The sequence below is a fragment of the Watersipora subatra genome, chromosome 9 (genome assembly GCF_963576615.1).
Source record: "Watersipora subatra chromosome 9, tzWatSuba1.1, whole genome shotgun sequence".
NCBI lineage: Eukaryota > Metazoa > Bryozoa > Gymnolaemata > Cheilostomatida > Watersiporidae > Watersipora > Watersipora subatra.
Genome location: NC_088716.1, coordinates 12611513 through 12628677, shown reverse-complemented (window position 1 = coordinate 12628677; position 17165 = coordinate 12611513). Strand labels below are relative to the sequence as shown.

The 17165-nt window shown below is 35.4% G+C and overlaps 1 protein-coding gene across 1 annotated transcript; it reads left to right on the top strand.

Annotated features, from left to right (window-relative positions):
* Positions 1-681: 681 nt before the first annotated feature.
* Positions 682-15154, top strand: LOC137404671 (nose resistant to fluoxetine protein 6-like). Its single transcript, XM_068090898.1, has 13 exons — positions 682-780; positions 2664-2819; positions 3845-3919; positions 4373-4546; positions 6479-6578; positions 6694-6795; positions 6899-7067; positions 10306-10385; positions 10761-10862; positions 11870-11981; positions 13397-13601; positions 14219-14361; positions 14877-15154. Exons 2-13 carry the CDS (start codon positions 2675-2677, stop codon positions 14991-14993), a joined length of 1524 nt encoding a protein of 507 aa, XP_067946999.1. The 5' UTR covers positions 682-780; positions 2664-2674; the 3' UTR covers positions 14994-15154.
* The last annotated feature ends 2011 nt before the right edge of the window (positions 15155-17165 follow it).

Here is a 17165-nt window from a genome sequence, read left to right as displayed (position 1 = left end):
GAACAATTCCAACTTATCAGTAACTTTGTAAACATCTTACTTTGCAGATATGAGAGAACAATTCCAACTTATCAGTAACTTTGTAAACATCTTACTTTGCAGATATGAGAGAACAATTCCAACTTATCAGTAACTTTTCAATATACGCAGTTTTATGAGAGATGCTTTCTAAACTTAATTTATTGTCTACACACATAAATCTATAATATTATATATTAGATGTTTAATAGAATAATTCTTTGTATTTTTAGCTATAGTTTGGTTTACAACAGTTTTTTGCAGTTTTTGTTGTTAGACACTAGTGAATTTTCAAAAATGCTGGTACAATCATGTTTACTGCTATTAAGATTGTGTTTATCCATTCATCTAAAGTTATGGATAGAGGTTGGAAAAAGATTGCATCATGCTGGATTTGAACTCATGACTTTTAGTCTGGCTGCCTGACACACTATTATCTGCACCAATAATTCTCTTTCATCATGCATAGAATAATTGTACGCATAGTTACTTTCTCTACTTTATTAGCACACCTGACGATTTCTTACAGCAAACCAGACTGCCACAGTATTAGTGCACATAGTGTTAGTCCGCAAGCCAATCTCTAGGTTTTAAATATGTCCGTAGCCTGTTACGCATTCACCACGAACTTTGCCAGTAATTGTGACCTATGATTGAAGGATTGGAAGTACTGGGTGCAGAGGTGCCTTACGTAACACCTCGAGCGGAATATCCTGCTATTAAAGGAACCTGGAAAACTGATCCTAAATTCATTGGTGTAACGTAAGTGAAAATTTGACAAGTTAATTTATTCTATGGAAGTAGTTAAAATATTTCAAGGAACCTTGAATAGACTCGCGTTAATATAAATCATTTTGAATAGAGCTGGAAAGAGACCAAGGATTGCAGGGTCGGGCCAGACTCAGGGTCAGCAATGAGGGCCAAGATCGAGTTGGACCGAGTCAGCACACGCAATTTTTTATTCATTTAAGGTTAAGAGATAGTTCTATTACAGCCTAATGTTGTGACATCACGATAAAAGAAACCATTATCACACCAATCATTATATTTTGTGGCTTGGTTTATAGATGCAATCTACAATTTATGGCTAGACATTGGTGGATCAATGCTATTCAATGGGTGATAGATTAATGGCATGACTTCGGCTAGAGTGTTTTTATTACAGATTTTATTTTCAACTCTGCTATTATAATCAACAAAAAGAGATTAGTTAAGAAATACTTTACAAATATAGAAATAGATAAACCAGAGTAGTGAAAAGCAAAAATCCATCACTTCCCTAAAACTTATGGCATTGGTGAAAGAAACTCAAATTAAAAACAATTAGATGCTAGGTTCTTAGACGCGCTTTTAAGTTCCTCAGGATGCCTTCGTTGTAAATGCCTCAATAGTATTGAAGTGGACCCTTCTTCGTAGCTTAACTTGCTTCACCATATTGTACAAATAACTTGGTCTTTCCTTTTCATGACTGGCTTCTTCATGAACTCCCAGACCACCGACATGTTGATTATTTTTTACTAAGAGCGTAGTAATAGTACCTATAGTCCAAAGACTATTGTCGCAGACGTAAAAATATAGTATTGACTCATCTTGTCTTTCCGCGCTAGAACTATGCGCGACTCTATTTCAATTGCACTTAAAAAGTGATATACAATCGCTTTCGTTTAGCCATAAACCTACCCGTGTCTTTGTAAAGGAAGACCCGAGAGTCGGGTGGCCCGACCCGGGCGCCTCTGACCCTGTGGGTCAAGACCAGATGAGCTACTCGTTCCAGCTCTAACTTTGACTGATATGGCACGTTGAATGTTTTCAAGATTTTTTGTTAGATGGATTCTTGATGCTTGCAAGTTATCGCTAGTCTTTTGTAGCTAGCGGTAGAGGTTTTAATCACAATGTTATTGGTCCTGTTAGAAAGAGCAACCTAAACAATAATTTTATATTAAATATAAATTTTTAAGGTTCGCTGATACATTGCATTTTTGTTATCACTTTCACTAATCACTGCAAAGAGTGCAGACAGACGCACAAACCGACATACAGACAGACTGATTCCCAAACAAACACACACAGAGACGCACAAAATCACCGACAGGCGCACATGCAGACATACAGATCGGCACACAGACAGACACACAGACAGCTTCACAGATAGACCCATAGACTCACAGACAGATGCGCAGTCAGACACACATACGGGCTCACAAGCAAACTCCCAGACCAATACACAGACAGACTCCCAAACAAATTTAAGGACAAACTCACGGACAGATGCACAAACTCTTAGACAAACACAGGCAGACTCAGAGACAGACTCACAGACAGTCTCACAAGCAAACACACAAACAGATGCATAGACTGACACGCAAACGGACACACAGACAGAATTATAGACAAACCTGCAGACAGACACCCAAACAGACTCACATACAGACACACAGACAGACAAACAATTGCCAATTAAATAAGAGATCTACACAGGACTGAGAATGAATACTGATGAGTGAAGCTGTTTAGGTGGCCACCCAGACATCAAGTTCTGCCCTTAACTCGCGAATGTAGCAGTGATTCATGTAATCTCTGTTGTAGAGCCTTTTTTGCCGTTGTCATTGCCGTGATTGCCATCTGCACAGTGATTGATCGTTTAGTTCTTTTGAAAATGGAGGAAAGAAAAAAGAGGCAAAAGTCACATGAACTGACTGATCTGAATGGTGTGCTGCCACTTGACAGCAAAGAAAAAGGGATGGATAATGGAGCTTATGTGCATAACGAGAATCATGCTGAGGTCAATGGAAACTGGACAGGTATGACAGATATTTTTTTTATAGAGTTTATAGCAAATATGTACTACAGGAAGCCCTCAATTTTTGCGGCCAATCGGGATTAGTGCCACCCACGATTAGTGAAAATTGGCGGAATAGCAACTAACAAACTCTTATCTGTTGAAATCATTTGAGGGTCAAGGACATTTAAGAGGCATGCGAAAGGGTGTCACAAGCACTTTGCACTTTTACACTTTACAAAATGTAACAGAATAATAGCAAACCGCAGGAATTGCCATCATAACGATGCTCAGGGAGGGATCTCACTGAGTATAGGAGAGAAATTTATGTATTTTATATATTTTATGTATTTTAGTTATATTATTTTTATTGTGAGTAAAACAAGAAAGGGTTTAAACAGCACCAAGCTTCAGTAATGGCACAACAACCACCCATTTGCCACCAGCCCTGACTAACACCCCTAGTTAGTTACCAACTAGTTATTGCCAACAGTGCGCAAACACAGCAGTACCTAATACCAACACCTGTTTGCAAACCCTAACTGCTCAGCAGCTTTCGCTGCTACACGATGATCTCTGTCTGCCCAGACTACCACACGATGAAGGTTACTGTCCGTGAAAGAGAAAGACACGACAGCTCAGTAGCACAGCTTATTTGTTTTCTTCTTCACCACATTTCTGTTTACAGTAATTTAATGCCATTTATTTATAGTGAATTTGGGTAGCTAGTTTTCTGGTTTTCCATGCAAGCCAACTTTTGTATTACAAGCTAATCACAGGGAAGCTTTGAATATTCTCATAATATTCCACTTTTATTTTTTTTAGTCAATGTTTTTCAACTCGTCAAATACTGAAACCGCGAAAATTGAATTACAAAGTAGTGAGCAATTACTGTATTGATAGTTATATCACTTTGCTAATCTTTTGAAAAACATCTTTATCTATAGTAAAGTGCATGTCAATTCTCTAAAATGTCAAACTGTGGTGCCAATTAACTGTAATATTTTTTATTTGATTGATCAATGAGTGTTGATGATTTAATTATAGTTGGAGCTAAGGCTAATGGAGTAACAAAACATGAAGCTCCAACTAAAGAAGCACCAAAGAAATCAAAGAATCCAGGTAATATGTGTTTTGTGGGAATTGACCGTATTAGTAGCTTAGTCACCAATTACCAGTTGCTCTAATTTTGGCATAAAGCGTTTATAATCATGTTAGTAGTTAAAAGTTATCTATATAAAGTGAAAGAACAACTCCTTTTTTTGCTGCAAGCATACTGCTACTTAATTCATTTACTCTTAATGAGAATCTATGTAAATTAGGGGTTGTCTCTATATTAAAGGGACAACTCCTTTGCTTACTGCGGCCATAGAGATACCACTAAAATCCTTTAGCCTAAACGAAAATCTATAGCAATCTATAGCAATTAGGAATTATCTTTACCTTACAAGGACAACTCCTTTGCTAGTTGTAAGCATAAGGATCCTTTACTCAAGTCACTCAGTCTAAATGAATACCTTATTGAAGTTTGGAGTTATCTATATATTAAAAAGACAAATCTTTTATTTATTGCAGGCTTAGGGATACTGTTTCTCAAGTCCTTCAGTCTGTATGAGAATCTACCAAAACTGCTGGACTCATCATCAAAACCAAACCAGCTGCAGGCATTGGATGGCATCAGGTTCCTCAGCATGTCTTGGGTGATCATGGGGCATGTCTATGCATTCATGGGTGTCGGCCCATACACTAGTGAGTTTTACAGGATTTTTACAAACATCTTTTAGAGTGAGCACATAAAACCACTAAATGAGTAATGTTTTTTGTGCTGGGTCAGATGGTAAAATCACAACAAACAAGGTCAATAGCATCAAACAAGCATGGTAATGTTAGCTGGTTAATTTCTGCAACCTTTTGTAATGATTTCGAACTACTTAAAAAATTTGTATATGACGCATTAGAATTTTAGACACTAAAACATTTTCAAATATCATGTTTATTTCATGTCAGTTATAGGTTTGAAAATCTTTCATGATTTGTTTCCAAAGTTTTTCCTCATAATTAGTTACAGGTTTTTAACTTATACCAACTTACATAATATGAAAAAATTGCATTTAACCTATAGCCATTATTTTGAAAGCATGATCACTAGCTCTTTTAACAAGGTTTCACCTATTATCCATTTTCTTAACAGAGAAAAGTTTTTTAAATATATTTATACTGATGGACTAACATTTTCCATTTTTATGAATATCTACTGTACTTCGCAGATTTTTGTATGACCTAATTTGAAAAACATTTCTGTTTAAAATGAAATGGTTGCTAACAAAGTAATATCTATCACACTGTGTAAAACTGAGTGGAAAATGATTCTTTCTCAAAAGCATACTGTAATGTAAAATTGAAACAAGAAAATTTTGTTCTGCAACATGTAATATTAGAATAGCAAGACCAACTCTAAATTCTTTGTCATACAAACAAAATTTACAAAACGGTGTCGGCCAGTTTGACATAGCTAAGTTTGGAACTTGCAAAATTAGATTCATCGAACAATGTTAAATGTGGGCTACTTTATCAAATCTCGGATAAGTTAGTTATACTTGGTCTATGTGTATATGTTTGTGCCTGTGTATGCGTGTGTGCATATGAGCATGTGAGTGAGTGTATGTGTGTGCCTATTTGTGTGTGAGTGTATGTGTGTGTGTGTATGCGTGTGTGTGTTTGCATGCATGAGAGTGTGTGCGCGCATGTTTGTGTGCACATGTGTGTGCGCATGTTTGTGTGCACATGTGTGTGCGCATGTTTGCATGTGTGTCTGTGTGAGTGCATGTGTGTGTTTCATCTTAGCATGAGTAACAAATAGAACCTAGACAAAATAAGTCAAAACCTACTGATGATAGGAGTCTAACAAATATAGAGATATTTTAAAACTTGTGTGAATGTTGATCCGCTCAATGTTCACAAAAGCAATGTTTAACCTTGATGTGTTTAGTTTAACCTTGATGTGTTTAGTTTAACCTTGATGTGTTTAGTTTAACCTTGATGTGTTTAGTTTAACATTGATGTGTTTAGTTTAACCTTGATGTGTTTAGTTTAACCTTGACGTGTTTAGTTTAACCTTGACGTGTTTGGTTTAATATTGATGTGTTTAGTTTAATATTGATGTGTTTAGTTTAACATTGATGTGTTTAATTTAACATTGATGTGTTTAGTTTAACCTTGGTGTGTTTAGTTTAACCTTGATGTGTTTAGTTTAACCTTGATGTGTTTAGTTTAACATTGATGTGTTTAGTTTAACCTTGATGTGTTTAGTTTAACCTTGATGTGTTTAGTTTAACCTTGATGTGTTTAGTTTAACATTGATGTGTTTAGTTTAACCTTGATGTGTTTAGTTTAACCTTGATGTGTTTAGTTTAACCTTGATGTGTTTAGTTTAACATTGATGTGTTTAGTTTAACCTTGATGTGTTTAGTTTAACCTTGATGTGTTTAGTTTAACCTTGATGTGTTTAGTTTAACCTTGATGTGTTTGGTCTAACATTGATGTGTTTAGTTTAACCTTGATGTGTTTAGTTTAACCTTGATGTGTTTAGTTTAACATTGATGTGTTTGGTTTAACCTTGATGTGTTTAGTTTAACCTTGATGTGTTTACTTTAACTGATTGATTGCATTGATTGGTTGCAGAAAATATAGCTGCAGCATTGCAATTTGGCAAAGATGGTGAATGGACATACATGGGAGTGTATGGTGGTCTCTTTGCTGTAGACAGTTTTTTTTTGCTCAGGTAAACAATCAGAGTTTTCTCATCGTGTTGAGGGAGATGAATCTTAATGATGTATGTTATTTGAGTTTTGAATTATCTGATTGTTTATTTAAAAGTGTTTGTTAATGACTTGCAGTGGTCTGCTGGTTGGTTACCTTTTCCTCAAGATGATGGCTAAGGTCAAAGGCAAAGTTTCTTGTTTTATGATGACCATGTACTACGTACACCGTTATATCAGGTGAGTACTTTATGATGGCAATTTGTTATATTTACACCATTATCACCACTGCAAATAATTTGAACTTCCAGTATGGACACCTATTGACTTTGCTTGTTTTCAGGCTGCTGCCAGTGTATGGCGCCTCCATATTAATTGCTGTCGCATATGGCAATTACTACGGGTTTGGTCCTCTGAACAGTTGGTACACAGACCAAAGCCCAAACTTCTGTGACACCAACTGGTGGGTGAATCTTCTCTACATCAACAATGTGTATAAGGCCTCCGAAATGGTATGCTGTTTCATATATTCCTTGTAGCTTGATTGTATACAGCAGTTGTTGGCATGTTATCTTCAGATGCTTACTTTCTGTTTAGAACAAGAACCACAGTAACCCCTCACTTACTTCGCGCTTCAGCTTTGGCATATTCACTACTTCGCGAGGAGAAAATATTTATTAGGAAATGTTAAAATATCAAAAATAAATACAAATAAAATATTAAAATACATCAATTACTTTCATAGTCAATGAGATTTCTTTGCAAGCATCATTGTGATAGTTGCCATGGTTTGCTGCCTTTCTTGTTACGTTTTGTAAAGTGTAAAAGTGCTGTGTTAGTGACACCCTTCACCATGACTCTTAAATGCCCGGGATTCTAAATATTGCCTAATAAGCATGAGGAAAATGCTTACTATTAAGACAAATGTGACTTGATTAAATATTAATCTTTTAGTATCTACTTCGCCAATTTTTACTTTTTGCTGGCGGACAGTCACGACTTACCATGAAAAATGAAATTATTGCCAATAAAGTACTATATATGTATATATATACTATATATATACTATATATATATAGTATATATATGTATATAGTACATATATATATATATATATATATATATATATATATATACTATATATACATATATATAAATGAGGGGTTACTGCATGTTTGATAAACAGATATATAAACCTAGATTGGCCAATAATAGCTATTCCCATTGGTTGCCTTGTCAGACTTAAATAGCATGATGTAACGTCGTTGTATTGTACCTCATGCTTGGCTGCACTGTTGTTTACAATGGAGCTAAAGAGGAAAAGGTGACAAAATCACATTTATTCTCACATAAAAACCTTCTTGGATACATAATCCAGTAAGCCAAAGCGATTCTGTGATAATATCTGATAATCACCTTATATAAAATTATAAAAGTTATGAAATGTTGCACACAAATCATGAGCCATCAGGGCTTTATTTGCCACCCCCTCTCCTATCTCCCTTTTCTCTTTTCGCCTTCCCTCGTCTCCCAAGAAGAAGTGGGAAGGGGAAAGGAGAGAAGAGGGAAAGGAGATGGGGGGCAAATAGCCCACCCACATGAAGAGCCAGACCCTGGTTAGGTAAATAGACTAATATCATGCTGAACTAAACATGACTAAGTATGATGAGTATGCAAGTACATATATGTCTTAAGTCAAAAATGAGACAGAATGATTATTTTACAACTGGCTATGTATCTCGGTCACTAAAGCTGAAGTGTAATGATTGTATCACTAGCATCATGGATGTTACCAACTATGATGTCAACCAAGCAAGAATTCCCTAATCACAGTAAAGAATCGTGGTGGCTTGACTTTGTCTTTGCCTGTGGTGATTGAGATTTGCAACCACAGTGAGAAAGCGATGAGAGTGTTGCTTAGTAGTGCTGGGTTGGTGACAAACTTTCCCAGGCTAGCACTAATTGCCACCATAGAGAGGTTGCTGAGGTTCAACATCATGCTATTGTTTAAGTGTAATCTTCATGCTAGTAGCCTAGCTCGTGAGATAGCAAAGAGATATATTTCGATTAGGGCGCATTATGAAGCTAAGAATAGAGCTGGCATGAGTAGCTCGTCTGGTCTTGGCCCGCCGGGTCAGAGGTGCCCTGGTCGAGCCACCCGACCCTCGGGTCTTCTTATACAAAGACACGGGTAGGTTTATGGCTAAATGAGAGCGATTGTATATCGCTTTTAAGTGCGATTGAAATACAGTTGCGTATAGTCCTAGCGCGAAAGGACCAGGCGAAATAAAACAAGGTGAGTTCAGACTATATTTTTACGTCTGCGACAATAGTCTTTGGACTATAGGTTTCACAGCGTTTTTCGGCAAGAAGTAATCAACATGTCGGTGGTCTTGGAGTTCATGAAGAAGCCAGTCAAGAAAGGGAAATACCAAGTTATTTGTACAATATGCGAAAGCAAGTTAAGTTACAAAGAAGGGTCCACTTCAATACTAATGAGGCATTTACACTGAAGGCATCATGAGGAACTTAAAAGCGTGTCTAAGAACCTTCAATCTAGCAAATTTATTTTACTTTTAGTTTCTTTCACTAATACCAGAAGTTTTAGGGAAGTGATGGATTTTTGCTTTCCCCTATGCTGGGTTATCCATTTCTATATTTGCAAAGTATTTCTTAACTAATCTCTTGTTGATAATAATAGCAGTTGAAAATAAAATCTGTATTAAAAACACAAGCCAAATCATGCCATTAATCTATTACCCATTGAATAGCATTGATCCACCAATGTCTAGCCATAAATAGTAAATTGCATCCATAAACCAAGCCACAAAATATAATGATTGGTGTGATAATGAGTTCTTTTCTTAGGTTATGGATGTCACAACATTAGACTGTAATAGAACTATCTCTTAATCTTGAAGGAATAAAAAGGTCGCGCATGCTGACTCAGTCCGACTCGATCTTGGCCCTCATTGCTCATTGCTGACCCTGAGTCTGACCCGACTCTGCATTTCTTGGTCTCATTCCAGCTCTAGCTAAGAAAGCCACTGATTCCACTTCCCTGATCAGATCAAAACTTCACAGGCTCATCATATTTAGTCATGTTTAGTTCAGCATGATATTAGTCTTTTACCTAGCCAGGGCCTGGCTCTTCGGATGGGTGGGCTATTTGCCTCCCTCTCCTTTTCCCTTTCTCTCTTTTCCCCTTCTCCTTTTTTTCTTAGGAGAAGGGGTAAAAAGAGAAGGGGGATAGGAGAAGGGGTGGCAAATAAAGCTCTGATGGCTCATGATTTGTGTGCAACATTTCATAACTTTTTATAGTTTTAATCTATGGTGGTTATCAGATATTATCACAGAATCGCTTTGGTTCACTGGATTATGTATCCAAGAAGGTTTTTATGTAAAAATAAATGTGATTTTGTCACCTTCTCCTCACTAGCTCCATTGTAAACAACAGCGCAGTGAAGCATTAGGTACAATACAATGACATAACGTCATGCTATTTAAGTCTGACAGACTTTTTCCCTATTGGCCAATCTAGGTTTATATATCTATGTTGATAACTGAACCATCAGTATTCTATGTGTAAATTGTCAACCCTGATCAATATAACACAATTCAAACCAGTGTAGTCTATAGCACCAAATACTTGGTAAAATTTGAAAAATAGTGTGTATAAATCTTCTGATTTTCGAAAATTTACTGAGCTCCTCAACCTACCATATTTAGCTGCATTTCTGTCTTTTTTAGTGCAACGGAGTCAGTTGGTATTTAGCGAATGACATGCAGTTCTATGTCATCTCTCCTCTTCTGCTCATTCCACTCTACTGGTAAGTATGTAGTAAGGGTTATCTCCTCTTAAAAGCACAACTACTAACTCAAACACGTGCCTAAGGCTGTACAAATCAAACAGAAAATTTCAAAATTTATGAAAAATTTTTATGGTTTCAAAACTTTGTTTAAAATTGCTATGAAAAATTAATATCTAAATTGAAATGTCACACAAGGTTTAAAAAAATTCCAAACTAATTTTTGTTTGCCTGAAAATCTAAAGCATTAAATTCAAGCAAGGAAGAACATAAATTTTGTGTATTCGAGTAACACCTGCTTGTAATTCAAATGCTAGAACTTTGTAGTCTTGTAGCTGTTACTGTTGATTCAAGCTGGTAGCTTTCAGTTTGACAACTGCTGTCCGCATCTTTCAGGTTCCCAATGATAGGGATGACGCTCATTGCCTCTCTCTGGATTGCTACGACGGCAACCACAGCATGGCTGTGGAGCCAAGGAAATGGACAATCTCAGATGGTGTAAGAACTTTTATAGCCCCATATTGAATGAATTTGATTAATTTCTTAAATTTAATTAATTATTGATTTTGAAAACGGTAAACTTTTGAACATAAAGTCTCCCTGCTGTAGATGACAGGTTTGTTTGAGTTTTCACTATTAAAGACACGGCATATACTTTTAATCCCAGTTTGACTTTTTCAGATATTTATTTGTATTGTTTTTATTGGATTAGGTTTTTATTCAGACTAATAAAGTTAATAAAGATTACAAAAAAATTTCATACAAGTTTTCTTACTTGATTATTGTATAATTTTTTTATTTCAAGGCATTACGTCTAAAGTTAAGGTTTGACTTTAGTTTTGGCTCATTGTAAAATTTGGTTCAAATTTTGACTAAAGGAATAATAAAATTTATTGTTGCTCAATGGGCCATTATAATTTTTTGTTAAAAGCTGTTTTGATGATGCAGTGCATCAGATTAACTTGACTGTGCTCGTTCATTAGCAACCAGAGCACGACTCCACTCAACTACTGTGAAACAGCTCATTGTACACTTTATGTGAAGCAATTTTTTGTGAACATATTTTTGTTGAAGTATTTATTGGTTAATAGCAATGTAAAGTTATAGCTTAAGCTATATAGCTTAAATTAAGATTAGCTATAATACTAACAACTGTGTAAAATTTTTAAGGTCTTAGGAGCAAAACATGTAAAATATCTTTGACTGAATTTTTTTCAAATGTAGTACTTTTTTTTGCCATAATCAAAATGTGCATTAATTATGTAGGTAATTTTATTCAATTACTTGAAACTATATAATTTTACTTGCTCACTAGTACTGTTTTACGGTACAATTTTGTTTCAGTATTGTAAATTTTTAAGCCATGAATGAACTAAGCTTTACCCATGCAATGTAATCTTGTAAAAACAGCTGCTACATGTATTAGGTTAATAGAATCAATTCTTTTTTGCGAAATTTATTTTGGATTCCTAAATTGTAGCTAGCCGTTTATATTATGGTTTTAGTGATCAGACAGCGATGACTAAAATTTACATAAAGCCCTGGTGCCGTATTGGACCATATTTAATCGGACTTATACTTGCCTACATCCTCTTCAAGAAGGTCAAGATCAAGTCTGTGAGTATTGCTACGCATAATTATTGAAATCTTTTTTATATTAGGAGCAGTTGCAACTGTCATTTTAGTAAGAAAGGGTTTGAGGAAAGTGTATCATGTGTATGCTATGGTGATTTTCCAAGTTAGTCAAGTCTTTAGTTTAAAAAAGATGAAAGACTGTTTTAGTCATTTTTTGTGTCTTACTTTATAGATGCATTTATACAAATGCATTTATAATGTTTATACCGGTATATCTGAGTTTTCGTCTGTCTATCATTTGTGCGTTCAGTTATAGCGACTAAAATCTATGAAAGAAAAATCCGCTTCGCTCTGGTAGTGGAACTTAAACCACCAGTTTTTAAGACACATGAGCTGACCACTATGCTACGTTGTCCATGCAGTACCATGGAGGAATTGCGCACATACTTATGCAGTGCTTGAAAAATTACCATTGGTTACTACTAGCATGCTTGAATATCATGATTGCTTGACTGATCATGATGCGCAACTTTATGATACGTAATACCATGATGCGTAACGTCATGATGCGTAACGTCATGATGCATATCGTCAAGCTGGCGTCACAGGTCTTAATATAATAAAGAATTGGTGATGTAGACTATCTTAAGTTACTAAAAATCTTAGGCAATCATTTTATTATCCGTGGAACGCCAAACATTCATCTAATATACATATACTAGCATATATGTAGTATATACATATACTAGCCGAATGGCCAGCGTTGCATGAGTATTAAAAACAGTTTATAAACAGTGGCAGGTTATGTAGTTGTCTGCCACTTGCCATTAACCTGACACATTGACAATGATTAACTTGAGTAAGCAAGTATCCGTATTGCTAAACTTACTAATGTAAGCCGTGAGAGCAAGCTTTAGTCATATTGCGTTGCATAACGCAAAATGGTACGCCTATTTTAATCGACATAACAGCTTATATTGCCTTAGAATTCAAGGCGTCTGGCATAGTTTAATTGATAAGATAATATCTTATCAATTATTCCCTTATTAGTGAAATGTGTTACTGTAATAACATACAGTAAGTTAAGCGAATTTAATGGTTTTGATCTGCAAGAAAATACAACGTTACAATGTACTAGGTGCAGAACGTACTGTGAAGAGTTCTTACCTACGAGACAGACGTATAACATAAACGTTGAATTTACTTTACATGAATTTAGCTTACTAAACACACATACGGCTATCTTAAAGTTACTTTTAGTACATATTTTACTAAATTAAACTTAATTAAGTTGACTGGACATAAGAAATATTCAATTCTTATTTTATCTTAGAATGTAAATAACTTGATATGATTGGTTTTTTCCTTATTTTCAAAATTTTAAATCAAATAAAATCCAAACAGGTAATCTTTGCATCATTTATTTTGGGAGTTAAAATAGTATGTATTTCTTTTAGTGCATTATGCAAGCGATCTGGTGGATTACATCTTTGGGAATAATTGCTCTTGTCGTATACATCCCTTACGATGCCATGGATAATAAGGGAATATTTGCAAACACCTGGAACACAACTCAAAGGACTCTTTATGAAAGTCTCTGTAAGAATGCATGGGCACTAGCTCTTGGCTGGATTATATTCGCAAGCAATACTGGGTGTGGAGGTATGTTGACAAAGCCGATTAATTCCTGTCAAGGTCGTATCAAGGTCACCTTATACAGTCACTTTTTATTTGTATTAGACAGTTTTTAGAATTTTTATACAGGGTTTTGCTTCAGCTTTTTCATGGTTTTTACGCTTACTACTTGCTATGACATTAGATCATGGTGTTTATTTCATCACCATCGTGAAGTACAGGGCTACAGCGATCTTGATTTAATCTGCTTCAAGATTACAAACATGAAAATATCTATTATGCTTAGAGTAGTTCTCTCTAACCATCACTTATCGCATAAGTGACAAACAACTGCCCATGAACCCAAATACCCCTTTCCACACAGTGGAAAGGGGTATTCATGAGCAAAAAAGGTGCAATTAGATAGTGGTGATGAAGTGATAAGGGGTAGTTTTTTATTAATGTGCAAATCAGTGCAAAGAGTGAATTTTATAACATCTCAGACTAGCCCTCGGAGATGAATAGAAGCGAGTGTACCCCCTGGAGGCTAAAGCTGGGCGAGGGGCAATCAAGTCACTAGAGCTTTTTTTCAGTTGATTAGATCCCAATCGGTTTGTTGTTTTTTTTATTATTGCTAGTTTAAAATCACCTCTATGATTTTGCAGGGTTTATTGGAGATGCTCTGTCATGGGGTGGATGGGCACCACTGTCGAGACTGACTTATGCAGCATACCTCATTCACCCATTCATCCTTGACCTCAACTATAAAAACCGCCGCAACCTTATTTACGTCGGCAATGATGCTCTGGTAGGTAATAAATTGTACTCATGAAAAGTAACAATCGTTAGTTAGTTTTCCTTATAAAAACCTTTAAAAAACTACGATTGGCATGAAAATTTTCATACTGCCTGAAAGTTGTCTTTTCTTTAGAGTTGTCTTTTCTTGCAAGTTGTTTTTTAGAGTTGGGCTCAAAGTGTTGTAAGGTTTACAGAATTCTATTCATATGCATAATGCAAAAAAACAAAGTGATTTTCACCTATAAAAATATGAAAAAGTCTTTGTAGCTATATTTTATACCAGTAAAGCTCCCAGAAAATGAGGATAACATAGCAAGCAATACTATAAAGTGGTTATTTGAATAAAATTTAGTTTGAATAACTTTGAATAGATAGATCAATTATGCTAGCTAAAATCTTGTTATCGCTAAGAATTTGTGTAACAGATTCACAAAAGAATCTATGCCATGAGAAAACAACTCTGGCTTTAATAAAAATTGCCATCAAGTGTCTGGGTAAATCCATCTGGATGTTATTTGCTTGTAGATATTTGATGATATCGCTTTTGTCACCATCACTTACATGGCCTCTTTCCTCCTTCATCTGATTATCGAAGCACCAATGCTTGGAATAGAAAAGATAATTCTACCTCGTAGTAAATAACGCAGATTTCATGATTCAAATCTTCTACGCAGTCAAAAATGCAATAATTGTTGACATTGTTTCATTCTATATCAAATTTCTATATTTTTATGTTTTCACCGTAAAAGTAATATAACAATATACAGTTGGAAAGAACTAATATCTAAGGTGTCTTTTCGACTAGTGCTGCACGATATCTTTGCATGTACATTTGATTATTTGGTCTCTAAATATATCGAATATCGAAAAATATCGAACATTGGAGTTGTCTTCTTTCAATATACCCTACAGAATGAATTTATTCGCAGAGTTAAATTTCGCGAAAATTGCCTTTTCATGCATGTTCGTGGATTAATTTATTCGCAGCTGAACACTGTCACTCTCTATGAAGCGTTAACTCTATTGCGGCTAGCAATAGAGTTAACGCGAATCGGCGTTAACTCTATTGCGGCTAGCAATAGAGTTAACCCTACACATGCGCACACCGCCTGTTTCGGTGTACGCATATACCGAAACGGGATGTACACCACAGCTTGCAACTACGAGTCGATCATGCTAAGCTATAAATCTTTGCTGCGTTCAGAGGTTTTCACGAATATTCATCGACTTGGAGGCCTTTGATGAACCAACAATTTGTGGTAAGTAATGAGTTTTTTTAAAACCATTTACTAAATTAGATGAATTTTACTTTGGTTCTTCGGCAAAATGCAATATTTATTTTTTCCATCCCTACCGCTTCATTATTTGTTTTAGTGTGAGAGAGAGACTTTTCATCATACACGGAAGCACAATGACTGCAAGGGTGGTAGATGTCATTCTTAGAAGATCACCAATCATTCAGGGAGGTCTTGAAATTGAGGTAGAAGTGACTGCAGCTGCTAACGAGAAGAATATATCTGTTTTAAAAAAGGAGCAAAAACGCCTTTACGAGCACAAATCTTTGGCCAACCAGCAGAACTTTGCAATAGTAAGCCACGAGGAGAGTTCTAATAATAACTTTCTTACCAGTCATGTAGTAGCGAGAGAATCGACTTTAACCTCTACCCAAGACAGTGACAGCGCCAGAGGTGCTATTACCAAAATAACTAGTCAGAGAGCACCATTACACGCTAGTATTCACTTATCAAGAGTACCAGTTCAATTTTATTACTAGACAACCGCCATATGGACTAAACTGTTTATATTTACTCCATTCAATGTTTGTAAAATTTTATTTGTATTTGAAATATTTTATTTGTTTACTCAAGTTTGTAATATATTATAATATATCTGTACACGAAATAAAATATATAATATAATCATGTTTGCTGCAGCGATATCAAGGAGTTGTTGTCGATGAAGGGGTCTAGGTTGACTGGTTGCTTCTCTGCCAATATTCCTGCCTTGATGAATATTACTACTTGTCTCTAGTTTTCGTAATCGTAGTAGGTTGTTTCATTGTCAATCTGCAGTAAACACAAAAAAGAAAACATATTAATAAATGCAAAAACATTAGCTGAAATATTTAATGAAAGCGATCAGTTTTTAAACAAAAGAATTAACTAACGCAGTTAATTATGGAAAAACGTATTTACACTGCAAATCAAATACATACCATAATGTCTAGATCAGAATCATGATCCTCCTCACCTTCGCTATTAGAGATTGATGGAGTTGATTTCAATGTAAAACGACTAGGAGAGATTTTTTGCGATGACGAAGCCATGCCGAATAACTTGTGAAAACCTTGAATAATTTTGTAAAATTTGATGCAATCGCAATAAAACTCGAAGCCCCGGAGATGATTTTAAAGAAGTTTTAGAACTCGGCTAGATTTAGTACTTCTGTCTAGCGGCTATTTTTGTGATGATGCCATTCTGCATATCTTGTGACAACCTTGAATAATTTTGTAAAGAAATGTGATGCATTGGCAATGGTGTTAGCTCCAAGCCCAGGCAATGATTTTAAAAATGTTTTAGAACTCAACTACGTTTAGTATTTATGCCTAACGGCTAATTTTTAATTTGATGCAGTAGTTATTCTCCCTTGTGATTAAAAATAGAACTAATTATTCACGGAATTTAATAATTCGGGGAATTGACTGTTCGCGAAATCGCGAATTTTTATAACCAGCGAATACTTTCATCCTGAAGGGTATAGTGTTAGGCCTTTAACATGAGCGATAATGGTTAATATTGGTTGAAAAACAGGAGT